The sequence below is a fragment of the Sphaerodactylus townsendi genome, linkage group LG06, assembly GCF_021028975.2.
Source record: "Sphaerodactylus townsendi isolate TG3544 linkage group LG06, MPM_Stown_v2.3, whole genome shotgun sequence".
NCBI lineage: Eukaryota > Metazoa > Chordata > Lepidosauria > Squamata > Sphaerodactylidae > Sphaerodactylus > Sphaerodactylus townsendi.
The window spans coordinates 6,839,825-6,862,345 of record NC_059430.1 but is presented as its reverse complement, the minus strand read 5'-3'; the positions used below and the strand labels follow the sequence as shown (position 1 = coordinate 6,862,345).

Sequence of the window (22,521 nt, the reverse complement as noted above, 5' to 3'; positions counted from 1 at the left end):
TTTGGATTTATATCCCCCCTTTCTCTCCTGCAGGAGACTCAAAGGGGCTGACAATCTCCTTGCCCTTCCCCCCTCATAACAAACACCCTGTGAGGTGGGTGGGGCTGAGAGAGCTCCGAGAAGCTGTGACTAGCCCAAGGTCACCCAGCTGGCGTGTGTGGGAGTGCCCAGGCTAACCTGAATTCCCCAGATCAGCCTCCACAGCTCAGGCGGCAGAGCTGGGAATCAAACCCGGTTCCTCCAGATTAGATACACGAGCTCTTAACCTCCTACGCCACTTTCCTTGATTTTCTCTCTATGCCGTTCCTTCATTCCGCAGATGCCAGTATCAGCAGTCTGAAGCAGGCGGCCCTGGTCAAGGCGCCGCTCATTCCCACGCTGAACACGATCGTGCAGTACTTGGACCTCACTTCCAGTGGGAGTATTTGGTCGAGAAAGGATCAAGGGTGGCTGGGCTTGTCTGAGTAGAAAGGGAGTGTTTGCTTCTATTATTATTGGAAGGCTCAAGGTAGCTTCGACCTCTTTGAGTAGCTTCAGACAATGGGATGCCAGCAGATTGTCAGGGATCTGTGTGGTCGCAGCAGGCTTGATACCCTGTTCCCTCTGAGCAAACGTTGCCGGACTTTTAACTTTGCTGTTGAGAGCCTGCTCATGACTATCTCTTTCCCTGCAACCAGATAACACACTCTTGCATCCAGTTGGAGAATGTGGACCAGTTTGTTCGCCGAGCATTATTCTTTAAACTGTTTAGCTTCAGATATCTCCAGGATCGATCAGATTATTCTAAGCTGCTTTTAGGATTTGTCCCCCCTTGTAGACCCAAGTCATATACACAATACAGAAATCTCTCCTGATATCTTGGGAGAGTTCCATCCAGAGAAATCCAACTTGTTTATCACCTCGAGGCATTGGTATCGAAAAGCATCCGTCTTATCTTATACTGAACAGCCCTGACTTAAACACGTGATCATCATCTAGATAAATGGTTGGTTGTTAACTATGGAGGCAATCGAATGGCTGCATCTATTCCGTAGTCAGTAACTTTTTCAAGCGAGAGCAGAAGACCAAACTTGAGTCTTAAACTCTGTTAAAAGGCAATACTTTCTGTTAACTACTTTAATCAACTGGCAAAGGTGAAAGAAAAAATATTGTCGAAGGCTTTCACAACTGGAATCTCTAGGGGGAAAGGGCGCTACTGGAACACGGCCGTACAACCCGAAAAACCCACGACACCCTAGTGCAGTGATGGCGAACCTTTTCGAGACCGAGTGCACAAATTGCAACCCAAAACCCACTTATTTATCGCAAAGTGCCAACACGGCAATTTAACCTGAACACTGAGGTTTTAGTTTAGAAAAAACGGTTGACTCCAAGGCATGCGTTACTAAGAAGTAAGCTTGGTGGTAGTCGGTGGCTTTGCTTTGAAGCAACCATGCAACGCTTCCAATGGGTGAATCACGACCCTAAGAGGGTTTACTCAGAAGCAAGCCCCATTGCCAGCAACCAAGCTTACTCCCAGGTAAAGGATTGTGCTTTAGTTCAACATATGAAAATCAGTGGGGTTAACAGCGTTTAACAGGGTTACCTACACTGCTTCCCCCAAACTGGGTCTTAGGTTTAATGCTAATAATCAAGCCTAGTGGCCCAGGCCAGCCCCTAAGACTCATTGGGGGGGAGGTGGGGGCGACTCTGTTTGCGTGTGCCCACAGAGGGGGCTCTGAGTGCCACCTCTGGCACCCGTGCCGTAGGTTCGCCACCACTGCCCTAGTGAAAGAAAAACCTGGCGCAAGTCAGACCGGCGAGCGGAGGAACCTGATCTGAGCTCACAGCTACACCAAACCCTGACCTGACGGCAAGAAAATGGTTGATCTAATCAAAATTCTGCCACGTCCCCATTCTTCATAATTGTTCTGATTTTTATCCTGGCTTTCCTCCCAAAAGCTCAAGGTGATATACATAGCATGGGGGAAGGGCTGTGGCTCAGTGGTAGAGCCCTCTCTTGGGCAGCAGTGGCGTAGGAGGTTAAGAGCTCGTGTATCTAATCTGGAGGAACCGGGTTTGATTCCCCGCTCTGCCGCCTGAGCTGCGGAGGCTTCTCTGGGGAATTCAGATTAGCCTGTGCACTCCCACACACGCCAGCTGGGTGACCTTGGGCTGGTTACAGCTTCTCGGAGCTCTCTCGGCCCCACCCACCTCACAGGGTGTTTGTTGTGAGGGGGGAAGGGCAAGGAGATTGTTAGCCGCAGGAGAGAAAGGGGGGATATAAATCCAAACTCCTCCTCCTCCTCCTCCTCTTCTTCTTCTTTGTATTCTTCAAGGACCAGGTGATAGGTGATGTGAAAGACCTGCCAGCATGGTTAAGAGCAGGTGTACTCTAATCTGGAGAACCAGGCTTGATTCCCCGCTCTGCCACTCGAGCTGTGGAGGCTTATCTGGGGAACCAGATTAGCCTGTGCGTTCCAACACACGCCAGCTGGTGACCTTGGGCCAGTCACAGTTCTCTCTGACCTCTCTCAGCCCTACCCACCTCACAGGGTGTTCGTTGCGAGGGGGGGAAGGGAAAGGAGCTTGTAAGCCACCTTGAATCTCCTAATAGGAAAGAAAGGATATAAATCCAAACTCCTCCTCCTGTCCTAGGGAGCAGCTGCCTGACTGAGCAGACAATGCTGACCTTGAAGGACAAACGGTCTGGTTCAGCATAAGGCAGTTCCATTTGTCTCCCTGCCAGGCTGTGAGAGAGCACCCAGCCCAAAGTCACCCAGCAATTCTTATGGCCATGGAGTGACTTGGATCCTCTCCTACCAGGTTTGTCACGAACCAGTAAAGTCCAGTCAAAAGTAACTGTGTTAAGTTCTTTATTGAGCTGGCATTCTTAGTCAGAGACAGGCAATGCGGAAACTAACCCACCAGAACACAAGCAGCCGCTTTTACGGGCTTCCGACAAGTTCCCGCCCAGAACATCGAAAGCATAAACAATTCAGGTTCTCACACTGAAACTCACACAGACAGTTTCACACAGGCAAGCAAGCATCAACTGATAACTAGTCTGGGCACCCCGCCAGGAATTACAGCAGAGGCCTCTTCAAGGTTGAACTGCAACCTTACACGGTTCTAGTCCAGCTACAACACCCATGCGCTGCACTGGCGGCCACAACCTCTGTGTTTCTGGCTTTATTTGCATCTGTTTGTTCATTTGCTGTGTGGTACGGAAACATCAAGGATTCAGTCTCCGAGTTCATATTTCTGCCTTCCCTGTTTTATCCTCACTACACCCCTGTGAGGTAGATGTTATCCGTCCTGTGTCCGCCTGTGAGCTTTGGAGCAGCAGCAGTGGCGTAGGAGGTTAAGAGCAGGTGCATTCTAATCTGGAGGAACCGGGTTTGATTCCCAGCTCAGCCCATACCTACAGGCTGTGGGAGTCTCTGAGGGGAATTCCAAGATTAGCCTAGGCACTCCACACCGCGGCCAGGTGGGTGACCTTGCAAGCTAGTCACAGCTTCTCAGAGCTCTCCCTCAGCCCCACCTACCTCACAGGGTGTTTGTTGTGAGCGGGGAAGGGCAAGGAGATTGTCAGCCCCTTTGAGTCTCCTGCAGGAGAGAAAGGGGGGATATAAATCCAAACTCCTCCTCCTCCTCCTCCTCTTCCTCCTCCTCCTCTTCCTCTTCTTCTTCTTCTTCTTCTTCTTCTTCTTCTTCTTCTTCTTCTTCTTCTTCTTCGTGCCTGAGTGAACTCGGGTCTCCCATGTTTGGGTCCTGGCTCTTCAGATTGCCTTGTGGGCTTGCCCTTTGGGTGGAGGGCTGCTGGCAGCGCATGTCATTGGAGACCACTGCTTCCTTGATGGCCGCAACAATAACTCACTGTCTGATTCTGCCATCTCCCCCAGAGCTTTCTCAAGGAGGGTGCATGAGCTCGTTCCGGTGGAACCGAGGCGGAGACTTCAGGGCTCGCAAGTGGGATACTGACCTGCCTACCGACTCGGCGGTAAGCTTTGCGGTTTTTCTGGGCGGCGGACTTGGGAGGACTCGCATCAGGCCAAGAAGGGGACGTGGGCTGCAATGCTGAGAACCTCTGAGGTCACCTGGCGCGCTGCCATGGCAGAGTGGAGGTTTGAACCTGAATCTCCCAGAGCCTAGGCCTGTGGTGGCGAACCTTTGACACTCCAGATGTTATGGACTACAATTCCCATCAGCCCCTGCCAGCATGGTCATTGTGTGTGTTTGCTGTGTTTGCTGAAATAGGAATGTTCGGATCAGAACGCAACCTTGAGGCAAAGGTGTTTTTTCGCTTGCTCCGTCAGTCCAAATTGTGGGTTTTGTATGCGTAGGAGTGTGTGAGTGTTTCTGATCTGTGATGTCAGACTCATGATGTAACAATGGGTATTGATGACTCAGTATCATCTTAGCAGCAAACTTTCAGTAAATCGGCCCATTGGCTTATTAATAAAAAGGCTGGTTTGTCAATGTATCCCCCTTGCTTGATGGCCTGTGGCGACTCAAACTGGCTCTAGGCAGCAACACGGAGAAACATAGACTAGTCATCGTTTTTCAAATTTATTTTCATTTTTGTTCAGAGCGGGATAGAGATTTCTCTGGCCTTTTGAAATGGGAGCGGGGCAACCAGACGTTAAAATAAATGGCACGGTCTTGCCAGTCCTCTGCTGCGGATTGGATATCGAGTCGACGCTCACCGGTATCGTCTGAAAGCCAAGGTCATGCTGGCAGGAGCTGATGGGAATTGTAGTCCACAACATCTGGAGTGCCAAAGGTTCGCCACCACTGTGATTTAGCAGTGCACTTCATCCACCCAAGCGTGCCATTTTCAAAAAGCAGGAATTGCGTTTGAGATATCCGTAGCTGAACGCGCTCGTCTTTGACTCAGCAGCTCTTTCTCCAGCTTCTCGGAAGGACACTAAAGCGCGTTGTCTTTCTGTTCTTTCAGATCATCATGCACGTGTTCTGCACATATCTGGATTCTCGGCTGCCGCCGCATCCCAAATACCCCGATGGAAAAACTTTCACCTCCCAGCATTTCATTCAAACGCCTGACAAACCAGGTAATACCGTTTTACTATTTAGACATAGTGGTGGCGAACCTATGGCACGGGTGCCAGAGGTGGCACTCAGAGCCCTCTCTGTGGGCACGCGCACAGAATTCGTCATGTGGGGGGGAAATCCCCCCCCCCCCCCCCCCGACACACATCTAGGCTGGCCTGGGCCGCTGAGCTTGATGTGCGTGCACCTCAGCGAGCAGGGAGGATTCGGCTGGCAGGCCAGGTGCCTGTGCTCCAGGTGGCTGCTGCCGGGGGTGGGGGGGGGGGAGGGCGAGGCGGCAGAGATGCTAGAGAGGCGCAGAGCGGCACATGTGGGACTTGCTGGAGGCTACAGCAGGCTGGCCCCTGCTCGAGGGGGTTATTCAGGTTAAATTGCCGCGTTAGCATTTTGCGATAAATAAGTGGGTTTTGGGTTGCAATTTGGGCACTCGGTCTCGAAAAGGTTCGCCATCACTGATTTAGACAAAGTGTTTTTACCTGGTTGAGCGGCTCGGGGGCGCACTGCCGTTGTGCGCATGAAGCTCCGTGAATGCCCTGGATGGCTTTCGGTATCAGCTTCTGTGTAGAACCAGCCCTGTCCCAAGAGCTGTGAACCAGGAATTGCCTTGTGCAAAGGCAGGAGATTTTCATCTGGGCAACTTGTCTGTTTGCCATTCGCAGACATCACGAACGAGAACTTGTTTTGCGTCTATCAGAGCAGCGTCAATCCGCCCCACTATGAGCTCATTTACCAGCGGCATGTCTACAGTCTGCCCAAGGTAGGAACACTGCAACACCTTGAGGACAGGGGTAGAGAAGCATGAAGGTTTGGATGTTGTTGAAAGCAGCTAGGGATTTCGGTGGTGAGTGGAGTCTGACTACCTTGGATTTATTGCAGCGCAATAGTTTTATGAATTTGCTCCCCTCAAGAGTTGCCGCGTCTCTCCAGGAGGTACATGTGCCAGTTCATAGAATCATAGAGTTGGAAAAGACCCCCAGGGCCATCAAGTCCAACCCCCTGATAAGCAGGAACACACAATCAAAGCACTCCTGACAGATGGCCATCCAGCCTGTTTCAAAACCTCCAAAGAAGGAGACTCCGCCACACTCTGAGGTAGTGCATTCCACTGTTGAACAGCCCTGACGGTCAGGAAGTTTTTCCTGATGTTTAGGAGGAATCTCTTTTCCTGCACCTTGAACCCGTTGCTCCTGGTCCCAGTCTCTGGAGCCGCAGAAAACAAGCTTGCTCCCTCACCAACATGACACCCCCTCAGATATCTGAACATGGCTATCCTGTCACCCCTTAACCTCCTCTTCGCCAAACGAAACACCCCCAGCCCCCTAAGCATCTCCTCGTAGGGCCGTGGTGGCGAACCTTTGGCACTCCAGATGTTATGGACTACAATTCCCATCAGCCCCTGCCAATTGGCCATGCTGGCAGGGGCCGTCCTGGGGCAACAGCAGTCCCTCGACATCTGGATACTCAGGTCCTCGCCACCACTGGCCTAAATAGAACATGGATTCCAGACCTTTGACCCTTTTGGTATGCCCTCCTCTGGACCTGCTCCACCGTGTCAATATCCTTCCTGAATTGCGGTGCCCAGAACTGCACACAATATTCCAGGTGAGGTCTGACCAATACAGAATAGCATTGGCTACTTCCAGAAGCGTGCCAGGGGTAAATGGCGCCCGGAGACAAATTGTCTCCAGGATGCCCCCAGGCTCTGCTGCCCCCCCTCTGCCCCCCACCACCCTAGCTCTGCCCCCTGATGCCCCAGGCTCCACCCCCACTGTCCTAGACCCCGCCCATGTCACCATGGACATGGGCAAGGTCTAGGGTGCCCACCTCCCCCCCAACAGACTCCCCCTGCTGGATGGTGTCGAGGCACGCGAAAACGATGAGACAGCAGGACTTCCGGGTCACATGGGGGGGCCGATTTTCCGCCCCCCATGTGACTAGAAGAGTGGCGCCCGGGGACAAGGCAGATACGCCACTGGCTACTTCCCAGCGATGGTGCAGAAATGCGCCTCAGCGGCGGCAAGCGATGCAGGGACACCCTTCGCAGACGTGTTCCAGTGCTGGCTTTTCTGTAGATGCCCCCTGCCACCCTGCCCCACCCTATCACACTTGCCCGCAGTCTCCCCACCCGGACCTCTCCCCTTCCTTTTTTGCACCCGCACTGTCCCATTACGACACAGCTTGCTCAAAAAATGGGACAGGAGCTGAAAAGGAGCCGTGCGGGAGACAGGAGACACTCCGCCTGTGGCAATTCTGCAGCTGGCTCTTGGAAGAAAAGGAGGTTCCTTTCTTCTCCGTGGGAAAGGGGAAGGAAACAGGCGGCAGATGAGTTGCGGGCAGATAAGGCACAGCGCTGCTCGGATGTTCCCTTTTCCTGCAGGGGGAGATCTTCCTGCTGCCGGAGGGCTGATGGGAATCATAGTCTGTGAACATCTGGAGGGCCAGAGTTGGACACCCCTGAGTCAGAGTGTCATGCTAGGATTTGGGAGACCCATGTTTGAATGTCCATTCTTCTAGCACAGGGGTCTGCAACCTGCGGCTCTCCAGATGTTCATGGACTACAATTCCCATCAGCCCCTGCCAGCACGGCCAATCGGCCATGTGACTTGTCGTCTGAACATCTGGAGAGCCACAGGTTGCAGACCCCTGTGCTAGCATTTGTGCTGCACGATCTGGGGCCAGTCACACGCCCTCAGCTTAACGTAAGAGCATCAGAAAAACCCTGCTGGTCCTGACCTAAGAATCGTCAAGCCCAGCAGCTAACCAGCTGCCTCCGGGCTGATAGACCAATTTCACAGGGTGGTTGTTGTGAGAATAAAATAGAGCAGAGGAGAGTGATGGAATCTTCTTTGGGGACCCACGGGGAGAAAAATGGAGTGTAACGGACATGAAATAAAGTTGTTCTAGCAGCTCCTGAGGCACAGTCGAACTGAATAATAATAAGAAGAGTTTGGATTTATATCCCCCCTTTCTCTCCTGCAGGAGACTCAAAGGGGCTCACAATCTCCTTGCCCTTCCCCCCTCCCAACAAACACCCTGTGAGGTGGGTGGGGCTGAGAGAGCTCCGAGAAGCTGTGACTAGCCCAAGGTCACCCAGCTGGCGTGTGTGGGAGTGCACAGGCTAATCTGAATTCCCCAGATAAGCCTCCACAGCTCAGGCGGCAGAGCTGGGAATCAAACCCGGTTCCTCCAGATTAGATACACGAGCTCTTAACCTCCTGTGCCACTGCTGCTCCTACGCCACTGCTGAATAAGACAGGTGGAACCACAGAGCTTGTCCTGACGGAATCCTCCCTTTGTGGCTCCCTGTCTCTCAGAGTCATGCTTCTCTTCTCTGTCTGCAGGGCAGAAACAACATGTTCCATACCTTGCTTATGTTCCTGTACATCATAAAAACTAAAGAGTCTGGGATGCTTGGGTAAGTAGGGATCCCTGTGTGGCTGTGCCTGGTATGAATTTGTTAGCTGTCTGTTTGAGCAGAGGCGGGGCTACCAGGGGGCCGGGGGGGTGCGTGGCGCCCCCTTGCGGCGCTCCCCCACCCCTCTTCCCACACTTACCTTAGTTCCTTTCCTTTTCCTAGAACTTTTTCAGGCTGAAAAAAAGGCCTGTTCACAGTACAGGCTAAAAACGGCCCGAGGAACTACAGTTCCCAGGAGACCTTGGGGCTCACAAGGTCTCCTGGGAAGTATAGTTCCCATCAGGCCGTTTTTAAGCCTGAACTGTGAATAGGCCTTTTTTTCAGCCTGAAAGAGTTCTAGGAAAAGGAAAGGAACTAAAGTAAGTGTGGGAGAAGGGGGGTGGGGCGCCGCAGGGGGGCCATGGGGCAGGATCCTTGTCCGGAGAACCGATTGTCCGGCGTGGTCAGGCAGGGCAAGGGAGAATCCACATTGCAGCCTTGTAAGAGAATCGCAAGCGGCTGACTTAACTCATAACCGAGAGCACCCAGAACAAGAGGTCTGCAGAGCCCAGAAACCAATTTTGCACAGTGATCGGAGAGAGACGTGCATAGCTGGAGGGGCGAAGCAGTACAATGTGGGACTGTTGAGCGATAACCACAGGAAGAGGGGAAGGAAACACGGTGAATTGTGTTCTGTTGTTGCTCAGAATTAGCTTTTCTGCAGCAGCGGTCAGATTTTAGTTAAAACTCCAACTGAAACAGACGATGCAAGGATTGAAGAAGAAGAAGAGTTTGGATTTATATCCCCCCTTTCTCTCCTGCAGGAGACTCAAAGGGGCTGACAATCTCCTTGCCCTTCCCCCCTCACAACAAACACCCTGTGAGGTAGGTGGGGCTGAGAGAGCTCCGAGAAGCTGTGACTAGCCCAAGGTCACCCAGCTGGCGTGTGTTGGGAGTGTACAGGCTAATCTGAATTTCCCAGATAAGCCTCCACAGCTCAGGCAGCAGAGCTGGGAATCAAACCCGGTTCCTCCAGATTAGATACACGAGCTCTTAACCTCCTACGCCACTTCTGCTCCTATATGATCATGGTGATCATATCATATCCAGCAGAGGTATGAGTCAGCAAAGAAAGGAATGATCTGACAGCTAGAGAACAGCAAGCAGACCGGTTCAATCCAGTTGCTAGTGACCTTTACAGTGATTGGTGGAACCATGTATATAAGCAACAGCAATGTACTGTATGTTTGTTCCTTAGGGGAACAAATGCCTGGCGGGGCACTTTGTTGGACTGTTTAATATACTCTGTATATAGTATCATGTACATATAGCAACTCTATGGTAAAAGCCTTCTTTTGAAAGAATCTGGTGGGTGGAGTATTTCTTCTTCTTGAAGGTGGGAGTTTGCTATATATGCCCACTTGTCTACTTTGAGTAGTACCGCTCCAGTCTGCTATCAGGTTATGGGCCCAGACTCTATGGACCGTGGAAGCAGTGTGTTCCTGCGGGCTGTGGTGTGGCTGTCCGGTACAGTGTCTGCGATGGCGGTCACAGCAGCCAGCATGCCTTTTGAACGCCTCGATGAGGACAACTTTGAGTAGTACCGCTCCAGTCTGCTATCACCAGCTGTGGAAGGCTTCCACAGGCCTCCTTACCTGCCAGGTGTTTTTACAAACCGGGCAGGGCCGAATGATGTTTTCGGAATGCTTTTGTTTTCTCAGCCCCAGTTCTTAGTTTTAGATTTTCTTATTCCTGAATGGAGAGACCTTATTTATTTTGGGGACAAAGCTGGACCTCTGAACAGGCTTTTAAAATCTAATTCTGTGCGGTACGCCTGCGTACTGCATCAGTGTATAAAACGTATCTACTTTTCCTTGCAGACGGGTCAATCTCGGCTTATCCGGCGTGAACGTTCTGTGGATTTTTGGAGACTAAGATAACACGCCAGACAGCACGGCAGCCATCCCGGCAAACGCCGATCTCCGGATGACGACGTGGGCTTGGCAGCTGGACGTCGATTTGGACATTTTTAAACTAGCATTTGGACGACGGGGATCGCATCGAAGCAGAAAGACTTCCTGATGCTTTGTCTGTCTGAAGATCAAAGGCCGTCGTCCTTGCACAAGAGGAGCTTCCGTTTTGACGTCTCGCTTCTTCTGGGCAAAGCTTCCTCTTCTGGACAGCGGAACGGAATCCAGTTTTGAAGCTTTACCACTGCAGCGATTTTGCAGGATACCAGACATACTCCGTTCATCTTAGCCGAACTACGGAAGCACAAAACAGAACTGTGAATTAACGTGTTGCTGAACAGGGCCCGGAGTATTCAAGTCGCTGCTGGTGGCTGCGTGTTTTATTTTTTAGCAACTTTTCTTTTAATGAAAGACAGACATGGTCCCATTCAAACATCTAAGGCAGGGGTCTGCAGCCTGCGGCTCTCCAGATGTTCATGGACTACACATCCCATCAGCCCCTGCCAGCATGGCCAACTGGCCAATGGTCAATGCTGGCAGGGGCTGATGGGAATTGTAGTTCATGAACATCTGGAGAGCCACAGGTTGCAGACCTCTGATCTAAGGGGACAGCTCTGGGATCCCAGGCCCACAACTAAGCCAGGGTGCTGGATTCACACACCTTATTGCCTTTTCCGCGACAGCTGCGATGTTGACGGGTTGAGCGCATGGCCGCATTTTAAAGCGATCCCTTTGCTAGAAAAGACAGAGCCGGTCCGTTTTTACATCTTTTGCTTCAGGGCCTTTTGGGAGCGGCATTTCTGACAGCCGGGTCTCTCGAGAGCAGAAACTCACGTTTCTGTTTTCAGATTCTACGGGGGTTTTTGCAAGACTCCAAGAAAGCGACCATTTCAGGCCTCCACATCTCCGCAAGACGGCATCTTCCTTTCTCAGGCATCACACTGCAAGCGAATGGGCCTCCTTCCCCCCTGTGGTTTGGAAGGTGCGACCTGGCCCCTTCTCAAGTGCTGATAACGAGAGAGCTGCAGAAAATGAGCGTAATCTCTAGAACTGGACACAGTGCCGTTATTTCAGCTTAGCCGCTTCGTGAGTCATGTTACCAACAACAACAACAAAATCAGCAGCTTTTTATTCTCCAGGGAAAAATTGCGGTTGGCAAAGAGAAGAGAAGTCGCAACCAGAAAGATGGCTGCACAACTTGGCACATTTTGGGTTTCCACAAAGCACAACGTCCCTCCATCTGTCGTTTTGAACAGGCATCGCTTCTGACGGAACCGGGAAAAGGCCTTCCCAGTGGGTCGCAAGCTCCTTGTCCGGGTTGCAAAATAGACCAGTCCTGTTACAATTGAGTTCAAGATTCCCACCCTGGCACGCCTTGCTAGAAGGCGAGCCTCCATCGAAGTGGCGGCTGACCCTTTTCGAGGAGTCTGGTCCCTCTCGCTTTACTACGAATGCTTCAATTGGCCAAAGAGCATTTCCCGTGTATATTGTCAGAAACCCAGGGCACCAAAAAACAAATGTGTTGCCTGCAGCTCTGTTTGTGGATCTAAATTAGTTTTAAACCATTTCTTGCTGGGCCCAGAAATGGTTCCTCTTAACATCTCCCGGCACCATTGCCCTCAGACCTGAATCCAGCTCTGCAAAGCCCTGCCGTTTTCAATGGGCCACACTGTGATGATTTAGGGCAGGGGTGTCCAACTCTGGCACTTCTGATGTTCGTGGACTACAATTCCCATCAGCCCCTGCTGGCATGGCCAATCGTAGTCCATGAACATTGAAAGTGCCAGAGTTGGACACCCCTGATCTAGGGCAGTGGTGGCGAACCTTTGGCACTCCAGATGTTATGGACTACAATTCCCATCAGCCTTTGCCAGCATGGCCAATTGCAGTCCATAACATCTGGAGTGCCAAAGGTTTGCCACCACAGATCTAGGGTGTGGTTTATGTCTGCAGAGCCTCAATGCCGCAGTCTGTGTACTGTTATTTTATAGGAACATGGTTGGTGGGATCGGGTTGGGGGAGGGTCTTACGTAGCTGTGGGTCAGAAATCTGTTTCTCACCCAAGTGCTGATCTCCTGGGGGTTGTTGAAGACCTTGGCTAATATCTCATTAAACGGATCAAGTCTGTTAAACGTGTGGCTCGTGCGTGCTTTTGTGCCACTGTCCCAGGGGGGCTGGGTCCCATGTGTTTGGCATTCCCCCCCCCCCCGCCTCCCTCCCCTCCTTATTTATCGCCTGATAAGTTAACAGCGTGAATCAGATAATCCGGACATCAAGGCAGTTAATTATTTCACAGCCTTGAGAGGGGACTGCAAAGAAAAATCGGCCTGCCTGCAAGAGCCGGGCAGACCGGCCATTGTCTGCTAAGATACATCAAAAGACTGCTCAAACCGGTGACCCTGTGGAAGGCTCACGGGATCTCCATCGCTCCCTGTTTCTGCTCGTGCTCCCATGGTCAAGCCCTTGAAAAATCTGATGGATCGCATCAGGGCAAATAGTCGGATTTGTAGGTCACCCTTTTCCTTCCAAGGCATTCCCTGTTGCCCAACATGCGGGCTGCCTTTCCTCCTAGCGATTCCGCAACCGCTGCCAGCCATATCTCAGATTCTCTTGTGATAAAGAGAACCCAAGTTTTAGGCCTAGCGCAGTGATGGCGAACCTTTTTGAGACCAAGTGCCCAAATTGCAACCCAAACCCCACTTATTTATTGCAAAGTGCCAACACGGCCATTTAACCTGAATGCTAAGGTTTTAGTTTAGAAAAAAACAGTTGGCTCCCTCTTCCTCTGCCCCACCCACTCGAGCAGGGGCCAGCCTGCTCTAGCCTCCAGCAAGTCCCGCGTGTACCAGTCTGTGCCTCTCTAGCATCTCTGCCTCTGCGCCCGCCCCTTGGGCAGCAGCCACCCGGAGCACAGGCACCAGGCCCGCCAGCCAAGTCCTCCCTGCCCACCGCGGTGTGTGAATGTTGTGCTCAGTGGCCCAGGCCAGCCTAGATGTGTGTGTGTGTGTGTGTGATTTTCCGCCCCCCGCATGACGGACTCTGTGTGTGCGTGCCCACAGAGAGGGCTCCGAGTGCCACCTCTGGCACCCGTGCCATAGCTTCGCCATCACTGACCTAGGCTCTTCTGGAAGTACCATCTGGGGAGGGCTGCTCATTTTGCAACATCCCATACGATACTGCACTGTTTTAGAGACTAGGCTTGCATGCATACGAGCAGTGACCAGGGCGTACACTCCCAGGGGCACATATAGGGTCAAACGTCCCTGGGCTGCGGCCATTTAGTCACGTGGGGGCGGAAAATCACCCCCCCTCCTTCCCCCCCCCAGGTCCATACACTGACATCAAGTCCTGGTGCAAAAAAATGTTAGGTCGTGGTGGGGGAGGGCAGCCGCCCATATGGGGGGAGGGGGTGGAAAACTCAGATTTTGCGCCGGGCTACATTTTCTCTAGATATGCCTCTTGAGCAGTCACAATTGGAGCTGCCACGTAGTTAAGTGGGCTCAGAAGTGGCAAATGCAGTTCAATGTAGCAAAATGCAAAGTGATGCACATAGGGGCAAAAATATCCAAACTTCACATACACGCTACAGGGGTCAGTGCTATCAGTCACAGACCAGGAAAGGGATTGGGGCGTCTTAGTTGATAGTTCCATGGGAATGTCCACTCAATGCATGGCAGCTGTGAAAAAGGCAAACTCTATGCTGGGGATAATTAGGAAAGGAGTTGAGAATAAAACTGCAAGGATTGTCATGCCCTTATATAAAGCAGTGGTGCGACCGCACTTGGACTCCTGTGTTCAGTTCTGGTCGCCACATCTCAAAAAGGATATGGAAGAGATAGAAAAAGGGCAGAGAAGGGCAACGAGGATGATTGAAGGATTGGAGCACCTTCCTTATGAGGAGAGGCTGCAGCGTTTGGGACTCTTTAGTTTGGAGAGGAGGTGTCTGAGGGGGGATAGGATTGAAGTCTATAAAATTATGCATGGGGTAGAAAATGTGGACAGAGAAATTTTTCTCTCTTTCTCACAATACTAGAACCAGGGGGCATCCATTGAAAATGCTGGGGGGAAGAATTAGGACTAATAAAAGGAAACACTTCTTCACGCAACGTTTGATTGGTGTTTGGAATATGCTGCCACGGGAGGTGGTGATGGCCACTCACCTGGATAGCTTTAAAAAGGGCTTGGACAGATTTATGGAGAAGTTGATCTATGGCTACCCATCTTGATCCTCCTTGATCTGAGTTTGCAAATGCCTTAGCAGACCAGGTGCTCAGGAGCAGCAGCAGCAGCAGAAGGCCATTGCTTTCACCTCCTGCAGGTGAGCTCCCAAAGGCACCTGGTGGGCCACTGCGAGTAGCAGAGTGCTGGACTAGATGGACTCTGGTCTGATCCAGCTGGCTAGTTCTTATGTTCTTAGATATCAAATTCCTAACACTTCCCTGTCAAACCTTTAAATGGTCCCTTATATACTATGGCAGTGGTGGCGAACCTATGGCACTCCAGATGTCCACGAACTACAATTCCTATCAGCCCCTGCCAGCATGGCCAATTGGCAGGGGCTGATGGGAATTGTAGTCCATGAACATCTGGAGTGCCATAGGTTCGCCCCCACAGTACTATGGCATGTTTATTTGCCTCGTTTACATCCGGCCATCCTGCCCATTGAGGACCCAAAGCGGCCCATCTCATTTTCCTCTGTTTTGTCCTGATGGGGTGGGCAAGTCAAAGTCACAGAGTGGGTGTAGCCGGCCCAGGTTCCCACAGCATGGTGGAGGGTAGAGCCTGGGTCTCTCAGTTTCTACTCCACACTCTTGGCCTTTACACCATAGATAAATTGTGAACAAGGTTAATCACATTTAAACTAATGACCGTAGTTGGTGCAGGAGACATAGAATAGTATCATAGAGTTGGAAGAGACCCCAAAGGCCATCCAGTCCAACCCCCGGCCATACAGGAACACACAATCAAAGCACTCCTGGCAGATGGCCACCCAGCCTCTGTTTAAAAACCTCCAAAGAAGGAGACTCCACCACTCTCTGAGGTAGTGCGTTCCACTGTTGAACAGCACTTACAGTCAGGAAGTTTTTCCTGATGTTTAGGTGGAATCTCTTTTCCTTCACCTTGAACCCATGATTCCTAGTCCTAGTCTCTGGAGCTGCAGAAAACAAGGTTGCTCCCTCACCAACATGACATCCCTTCAAATCTCTAAACATGGCTATTGTGTCACATCTTAATCTTAGGGCATGGATTCCAGACCTTTTACCATTTTGGTTGGCCTCCTCTGGACCCGTTCCAGCTTGTCAATATCCTTCTTGAATTGCGGTGCCCAGAACTGTACACAATATTCCAGGTGAGGTGTAACGAATGCAGAACAGAGAGGTACAATTACATCCCTTGATCTAGATGCTACACACATATTGATGCATCCCAGAATCGCATTGGCTTTCCTGGCCGCTGCATCACACAGCTGGCTCGTGTTCAGTTTGTGGTCTACTAAGACTCCCAGATCCGTTTCGCATGTAGTGTTGTCAAGCCAGGTGTCACCCATCCTATATCTCTGCATTTCATTTTTTTTCTGCCTAAGCGTATCTTACATTTAATTCATTTGTTTTGTTTGGGAGGAGATGGTCCTTCGTGCTGTTCTGGGGGTCAGGCACTTGTAGCAAGAACAAGTACGTCTTCCCCTCCACCGCCCACCAGCTTCTGAGGCCATTGCCTCCAGATCTGCAGTAGGGGTATTTTGGCAACTGGTGGGAGCCCTTTGATTGCTCATCTTGGAATATCCATATGAAACAAGAGGAAAATGTCCCAAGTCTTGTGATAGTGTTGGGGCTGTGCTGAATTAATCCCCATTCCCAAGGAGGAGGAGGAGATGGTACTAGAACACAGCCATACAACCCAGAAACCACACAACACCCCAGTGATTCTGGCCATGGAAGCCTTCAACAATACAGAAGAAGAGTTTGGATTTATATCCCACCTTTCTCTCCTGTAAGGAGACCCAAAGGGACTTACAAGTTCCTTTCCCTTCCTCTCCCCACAACAGACACCTTGTGAGGTGGGTGGGGCTGAGAGAACTCAGAGATTTATTTTACTTTTATTTTCATAAATGACCTGGAAGTAGGGGTGGGTAGCGTGGTGGCCAAGTTTGCAGATGATACCAAATTATGTAGTGTTGTGAGAACCGCAAAGGATTGCAAAGAGCTCCAAGCGGACCTTGATAAATTAGGTGAGTGGGGCATTCATTGAAAATGCTGGGGGGAAGAATTAGGACTAATAAAAGGAAACATTTCTTCACACAACATGTGATTGGTGTTTGGAATATGCTGCCACAGGAGGTGGTGAGGGCCACTCACCTGGATAGCTTTAAAAGGGGCTTGGATTTATGGCTACCAATCTTGATCCTCTTTGATCTGAGGTTGCAAATGCCTTAGCAGACCAGGTGCTCAGGAGCAGCAGCAGCAGAAGGCCATTGCTTTCACATCCTGCAGGTGAGCTCCCAAAGGCACCTGGTGGGCCACTGCGAGTAGCAGAGCGCTGGACTAGATGGACTCTGGTCTGATCCAACTGTCTTGTTCTTATGTTCTTATGTTAGATCTGTGACTAGCCCAAGGTCACCCAGCAGGAATGTTGGAGTGCGGAAACACATCTGGTTCACCAGATAAGCCTCCGGCGCTCAGGTGGAGGAGTAGGGAATCAAACCTGGTTCTCCAGATGAGTGCTCTTAACCACTACTGGCCCTCATGATTCTCTCAGTGACTTCAGGACTCTCCCTGGCCTGGATCCAAGTGCCGCCGGAGTAACAACACCCCTAAGAGGGAGGACAGGAGGACTCTCTTACAAGCTCTGTCATATCGATCAGCTATCGTGAGTTCCCACTCAGGAAGCGTCAAAGCCTGCAGACCATACTGGAAGAAGAAGAAGAGTTTGGATTTATATCCCCCCTTTCTCTCCTGCAGGAGACTCAAAGGGGCTGACAACCTCCTTGCCCTTCCCCCCTCACAACAAACACCCTGTGAGGTAGGTGGGGCTGAGAGAGCTCCGAGAAGCTGTGACTAGCCCAAGGTCACCCAGCTGGCGTGTGTGGGAGTGCACAGGCTAATCTGAATTCCCCAGATAAGCCTCCACAGCTCAGGTGGCAGAGCGGGGAATCAAACCCAGTTCCTCCAGATTAGATACACGAGCTCTTCACCTCCTACGCCACTGCTGCTCCCAGTCAAACCTTTAAATGAAGCCTTATATACTATGGCAGTGGTGGCGAACCTATGGCACTCCAGATGTTCACGAGCTACAATTCCTATCAGCCCCTGCCAGCATGGCCAATTGGCAGGGGCTGATGCGAATTGTAGTCCATGAACATCTGGAGTGCCATAGGTTCGCCACCACGGTACTATGTAACATGGAGTGTTACTTCGCTCAGCCTAGAGACCAGGATGTCCGGGGGGGGGGGGGGGGGGGGGGGGGTTGTTTTCTAACACAATGTCCAACCACAAACCAGTCTAAATAAAATGAACCAAAATCTCATTTCCTCTGTTCAAGCTCAGCCTGAGCTTCTCGAAAGCTGCCTGGAAGAGGAAGCCGTTTGCTGTGTCTTAAGGAACGGCGATTGGGGCTGGGGATGTTTTATTTGTTCATAAATGACGGGGGGCCGGGCGGTGTCGGGGGCAGATTTGCAGCCTACGCAAAATGATTCAGGATGATGAAAACCAAGGATGGCTGTGAACAATTCCAGGGGGATCTCCGCCAATTGGGTAAGTGGGCACCAAAAATAAAGTTCACTGTTGGAAAGTGTAAGGTGTTGAAAACCGGCAGTCTGATCCAACAGGGTTCTTCGGGTGTTCTTAGAAAGGGGCTCGAGCCCTTTGGGAAGCCCAATCAACCAAGCCGGGCTGGCCCTGCTTCGACCTGGGCGGGGGGGCTGCCCAGAAAGTCTATGGTTGCTACCCAGTGGACAGCAGCCGCAAACCACCTCTGTATGTCTTTTGTCCTGCTCCGGATGGCCCAAGCTTGCCTGAGCTTGTTCGATCTCCGAAGTGAAGCAGGGTCAAGCTTGGCTAGAGTTTCCGGATGGGAGATCCCGACGGGACCCAGGCAGCCAAGAGCAACCCCCCCTGAACTTCTCTTTCCTCAAAATCTCTACGAAGTCCCCACGAGTCAGCTGTGACTTTCTAGCACTTTCCGAATGCATGGCTCCATCAGTGAAAGGCCAGCCATTGAAAGTGGGATCAGAAAGCCTTTGTCCGGGCCCCGCGGTGCACTGCTCTTCATACATTTGTGCAGAATGTATCACGGGGGTGTGACAAATCCGCATTTGCCACAGCGGGTTTCACGCAGCCGCCTGCCCAAAAGCAGCTGAGCTGGCCGTGGATTCTTGGAAGTCAGAACTGTTTCATTTCTTCTCAGGGAGACGCCACCTAGTTTGCGGTGTACGGATAGAGCCAGTTGTTGGGAAGGAAGAGCTGAGAACTTGGTTCAAATCCCCACATGGTCCTAGTCTGTGGTGGGATCCAAAAATTTTAGTAACAGGTTCCCATGGGGGTGGGATTCAAACTGTGGCGTAGCGCCAATGGGGCTGGGCGGGGCACGAAGGAGGCGTGGCCGGGCATTCTGGGGGCGGGGCATTCCTGGGCGGGGCTGTGGCAGGGACGCAGCCGCTGCGCCGGTCCTTGGGCGGGAAACGAATGCACGCAGGCGCAGGCTGCCACGCACGTCGGTGCACCTCCTGCTAGACTGCTTCCAGTTCTGCGCGCTACCGCTGAGAGGAGGGGCGTAACTGAGGCAAAAATCACGTGGCAAAATCACCAATTAGTAACCAGTCTTTTCCAAGTATTAAAACATATATTAACACCGAGAGCACATGGAACAGTTGGGGGTCCGCAAAGGGGTCGGCGGGTGAGAAAAAAATAACACTGGACTAGAGAGAATAATCAGGGACAGGGATGTCCTGCAAACTGTGAGCCCAGGAACTCTGTGATTTGGAGTCATGGTTCCACGCCATAAAAATTCACAGCATCCGCGTAAACGCTTCCAGGAATCTTTATTGGTTTCCAATGAACAGTATGCTGAGCACATGCCAGGAAAAGAGGGAGCTTACGACGCTGCCATTCCAGCTGGGGCAGCTGCTCTCCAGTATTTCAAAATGCGCAACAGCTGCGGAGACGCGCATACAATGCATCCCCCGTCAGAAGCAACAGAACGTGTTGTCCTTACCGGCCCGACCTTTCCCAGCACAGAAATTGCAAGGAGTAATGCTGGTTCGGGGTAACCGTAACCCAGGGGCGTAACATTCGTTGGGCAGTTTGGGCAATTGCCCAGGGCATCAGAATTTTAGGTCACATGGGGGCATGCGAGCGATCCATTTTTATTTGGGTTTTTTTTTCACATTTTGGCCTGCAGCGGGCGCATTTTTGGACGTATCAGCACCAAAATTGCAGGGTATCATCAGGAGACTGTCCTGATGATAACTCCCAAGTTTGGTGCAGTTTAGGTCAGGGGCCCCCAAAGTTATGGACCCTCAAAGGGGGTGCCCCCTCCCCCATTCTTAATGGGAGCTAAGGAGATGGGGGCTGCCCCTTTGAGGGTCCATAACATTGCCCCCCTGAACCAAACGGCACCAAACTGCATCAGGACAGTCTCCAGACAATACCCTTAAATTTTAGTGCCGATACATCCCGAAATGCGCCCCCTGAAGGAACATCCCAGAAATTTGCCCAGGAATCTTTGTTCTGGAGTGAGTTTTCTGCATTGCTGTCAATGGGGGTTGCAGTAACCCAGTTTGGACTGCAACACATTTTGCATTCTGGGGAGAGTCGTGGCTCAGTGGTAGAGCCGGCTTGGCATGCAGAAAGTCCCAGGTTCGATTCCCGCCATCTCTGGTTAAAAGGACCAGATAGAAGGGACAATTGCTGCCAGTTTGAGTAAGCAAGACTGGTTTGCACAGGCCTATGCTCTGATGTAATATATGTGGCAGATTCATGTATTTTCATGTGTGGTTTTAAGACTACAAACTGCTGGAACCAACCCAGTCTGGAATCACCTTTCCCATTCTATCCCTCCTCCTTTTTCTTGTTAAGGTAGAATCATAGAATTATAGAGTTGGAAGAGACCCCCAAGGGCCATCCAGTCCAGCCCCCTGCCATGCAGGAACACACAATCCAAGCACTCCTGACAGATGGCCATCCAGCCTCTCTTTAAAAACCTCCCAAGAAGGAGACTTTTTTGCTCCAATCTGATAAAAAGTTCTGGCGAATTCTGGTGCTTGTTTGCCATTTTACGGTATTTTGGTTGCTGCGCAGAAAAACGGCCTTCCTCAACTGTTGCTTTTTTAGAATGATCTGAGACGGAATATTTTCCCCGCCAAGCCATCATTGCCAGACACAACCTGCACCAACCAACCGGTCCGTTTGCTACCGGCACAAACCTGAGTCAGCTTTTGGGAACGATCCCACCTCCTGCAGAATAAACAGCAGCTTCCTGGCACCTGGAAAACTTTACTTCTTGCATGCAGTTCGGTGGGCCGGTGCCCATATTTTTCCAGCACCAATCAGCAAACGGTCCCAGTGCAGACTGAGTCCGTGCGTTTGACGAAGCAGGCTCTTGAGCAGCAGTGGCGTAGGAGGTTAAGAGCTCGTGTATCTAATCTGGAGGAACCGGGTTTGATTCCCAGCTCTGCTGCCTGAGCTGTGGAGGCTTCTCTGGGGAATTCAGGTTAGCCTGTGCACTCCCACACACGCCAGCTGGGTGACCTTGGGCTAGTCACAGCTTCTCGGAGCTCTCTCAGCCCCACCTACCTCACAGGGTGTTTGTTGTGAGAGGGGAAGGGCAAGGAGATTGTAAGCCCCTTTGAGTCTCCTGCAGGAGCAGCAGTGGTGTAGGAGGTTAAGAGCTCGTGTAATCTAATCCGGAGGAACCGGGTTTGATTCCCAGCTCTGCCGCCTGACCTGTGGAGGCTTATCTGGGGAATTCAGATTAGCCTGGGCACTCCCACACACGCCAGCTGGGTGACCTGGGGCTAGTCACAGCTTCTCGGAGCTCTCTCAGCCCCACCTACCTCACAGGGTGTTTGTGGTGAGGGGGGAAGGGCAAGGAGATTGTCAGCCCCTTTGAGTCTCCTGCAGGAGAGAAAGGGGGGATGTAAATCCAAACTCTTCTTCTTCTTGTTCGCAAAAGCTTAACTTCTTCTTTCCGAACTGGTTTCCTACACATGCAGGATCAGTTTTGTAACTGTCTCTTCCAAAGGTCACGATTTTGAGTGTCTTCTGGGGTAAGGTTCTTTGCCCGCAGGTCTTTATGCATTGTGTCCATCCCCCGTTTTCTGGGTCTGCCACGTGGGCGGCATCCACCAGGTTCAAGGTGCAGGGCTGTCTTTGCTACGGATTTTTCCTCACGGAGCATGATGTGGCCGTACCACCTTAGCCGTGCCTGCTGGTCAACTGGTGTTATTTTATGATCGAAGTCTATAAAATTATGCATGGGGTTTGGAATATGCTGCCACGGGAGGTGGTGATGGCCACTCACCTGGATAGCTTTAAAAGGGGCTTGGACAGATTGATGGAGGAGAAGTCGATTTATGGCTACCAATCTTGATCCTCCTTGATCTGAGATTGCAAATGCCTTAGCAGACCAGGTGCTCAGGAGCAGCAGCCGCAGAAAGCCATTGCTTTCACCTCCTGCACGTGAGCTCCCAAAGGCACCTGGTGGGCCACTGAGAGTAGCAGAGTGCTGGACTAGATGGACTCTGGTCTGATCCAGCAGGCTTGTTCTTATGTTCTTAAGTCTTTGCCGTATGCCATCATTCGGCACCAGGTTTAGCATCCATCGAAGCATCCTCATTTCCATGACAGGAAGGGCTTCATGTTTTCTTGTTGCTGGCCAGCATTCGGCTCCATCCAGTGCTACTGGATGAACAACCATTTTGTAGATTTTGGCCTGGAGGTGTTCAGGCATTTTCTTGTCACACAAGATGCCAGCGGTTTGCCGCCATTTGCAAAAGCTTAACACTGGAATAAAATGTGCTGCTGGCCTGTTTAGCGCCCAAAGGGAAGATCTGGGTGTTGCTGGGGAGAAAAAGATAGAAGAAGAAGAAGAAGGAGGAGGAGGAGGAGG

At 51.5% G+C, this 22,521-nt stretch overlaps 1 protein-coding gene across 1 annotated transcript; it reads left to right on the top strand.

Moving 5' to 3' along the window:
* The first annotated feature begins 294 nt into the window (after nucleotides 1-294).
* On the top strand, nucleotides 295-10,857 carry TMEM209 (transmembrane protein 209). The gene is made up of 6 exons (XM_048501984.1): nucleotides 295-446; nucleotides 3,885-3,982; nucleotides 4,940-5,054; nucleotides 5,712-5,809; nucleotides 8,394-8,467; nucleotides 10,327-10,857. Exons 2-6 carry the CDS (start codon nucleotides 3,905-3,907, stop codon nucleotides 10,379-10,381), a joined length of 420 nt encoding a protein of 139 aa, XP_048357941.1. The 5' UTR covers nucleotides 295-446; nucleotides 3,885-3,904; the 3' UTR covers nucleotides 10,382-10,857.
* The last annotated feature ends 11,664 nt before the right edge of the window (nucleotides 10,858-22,521 follow it).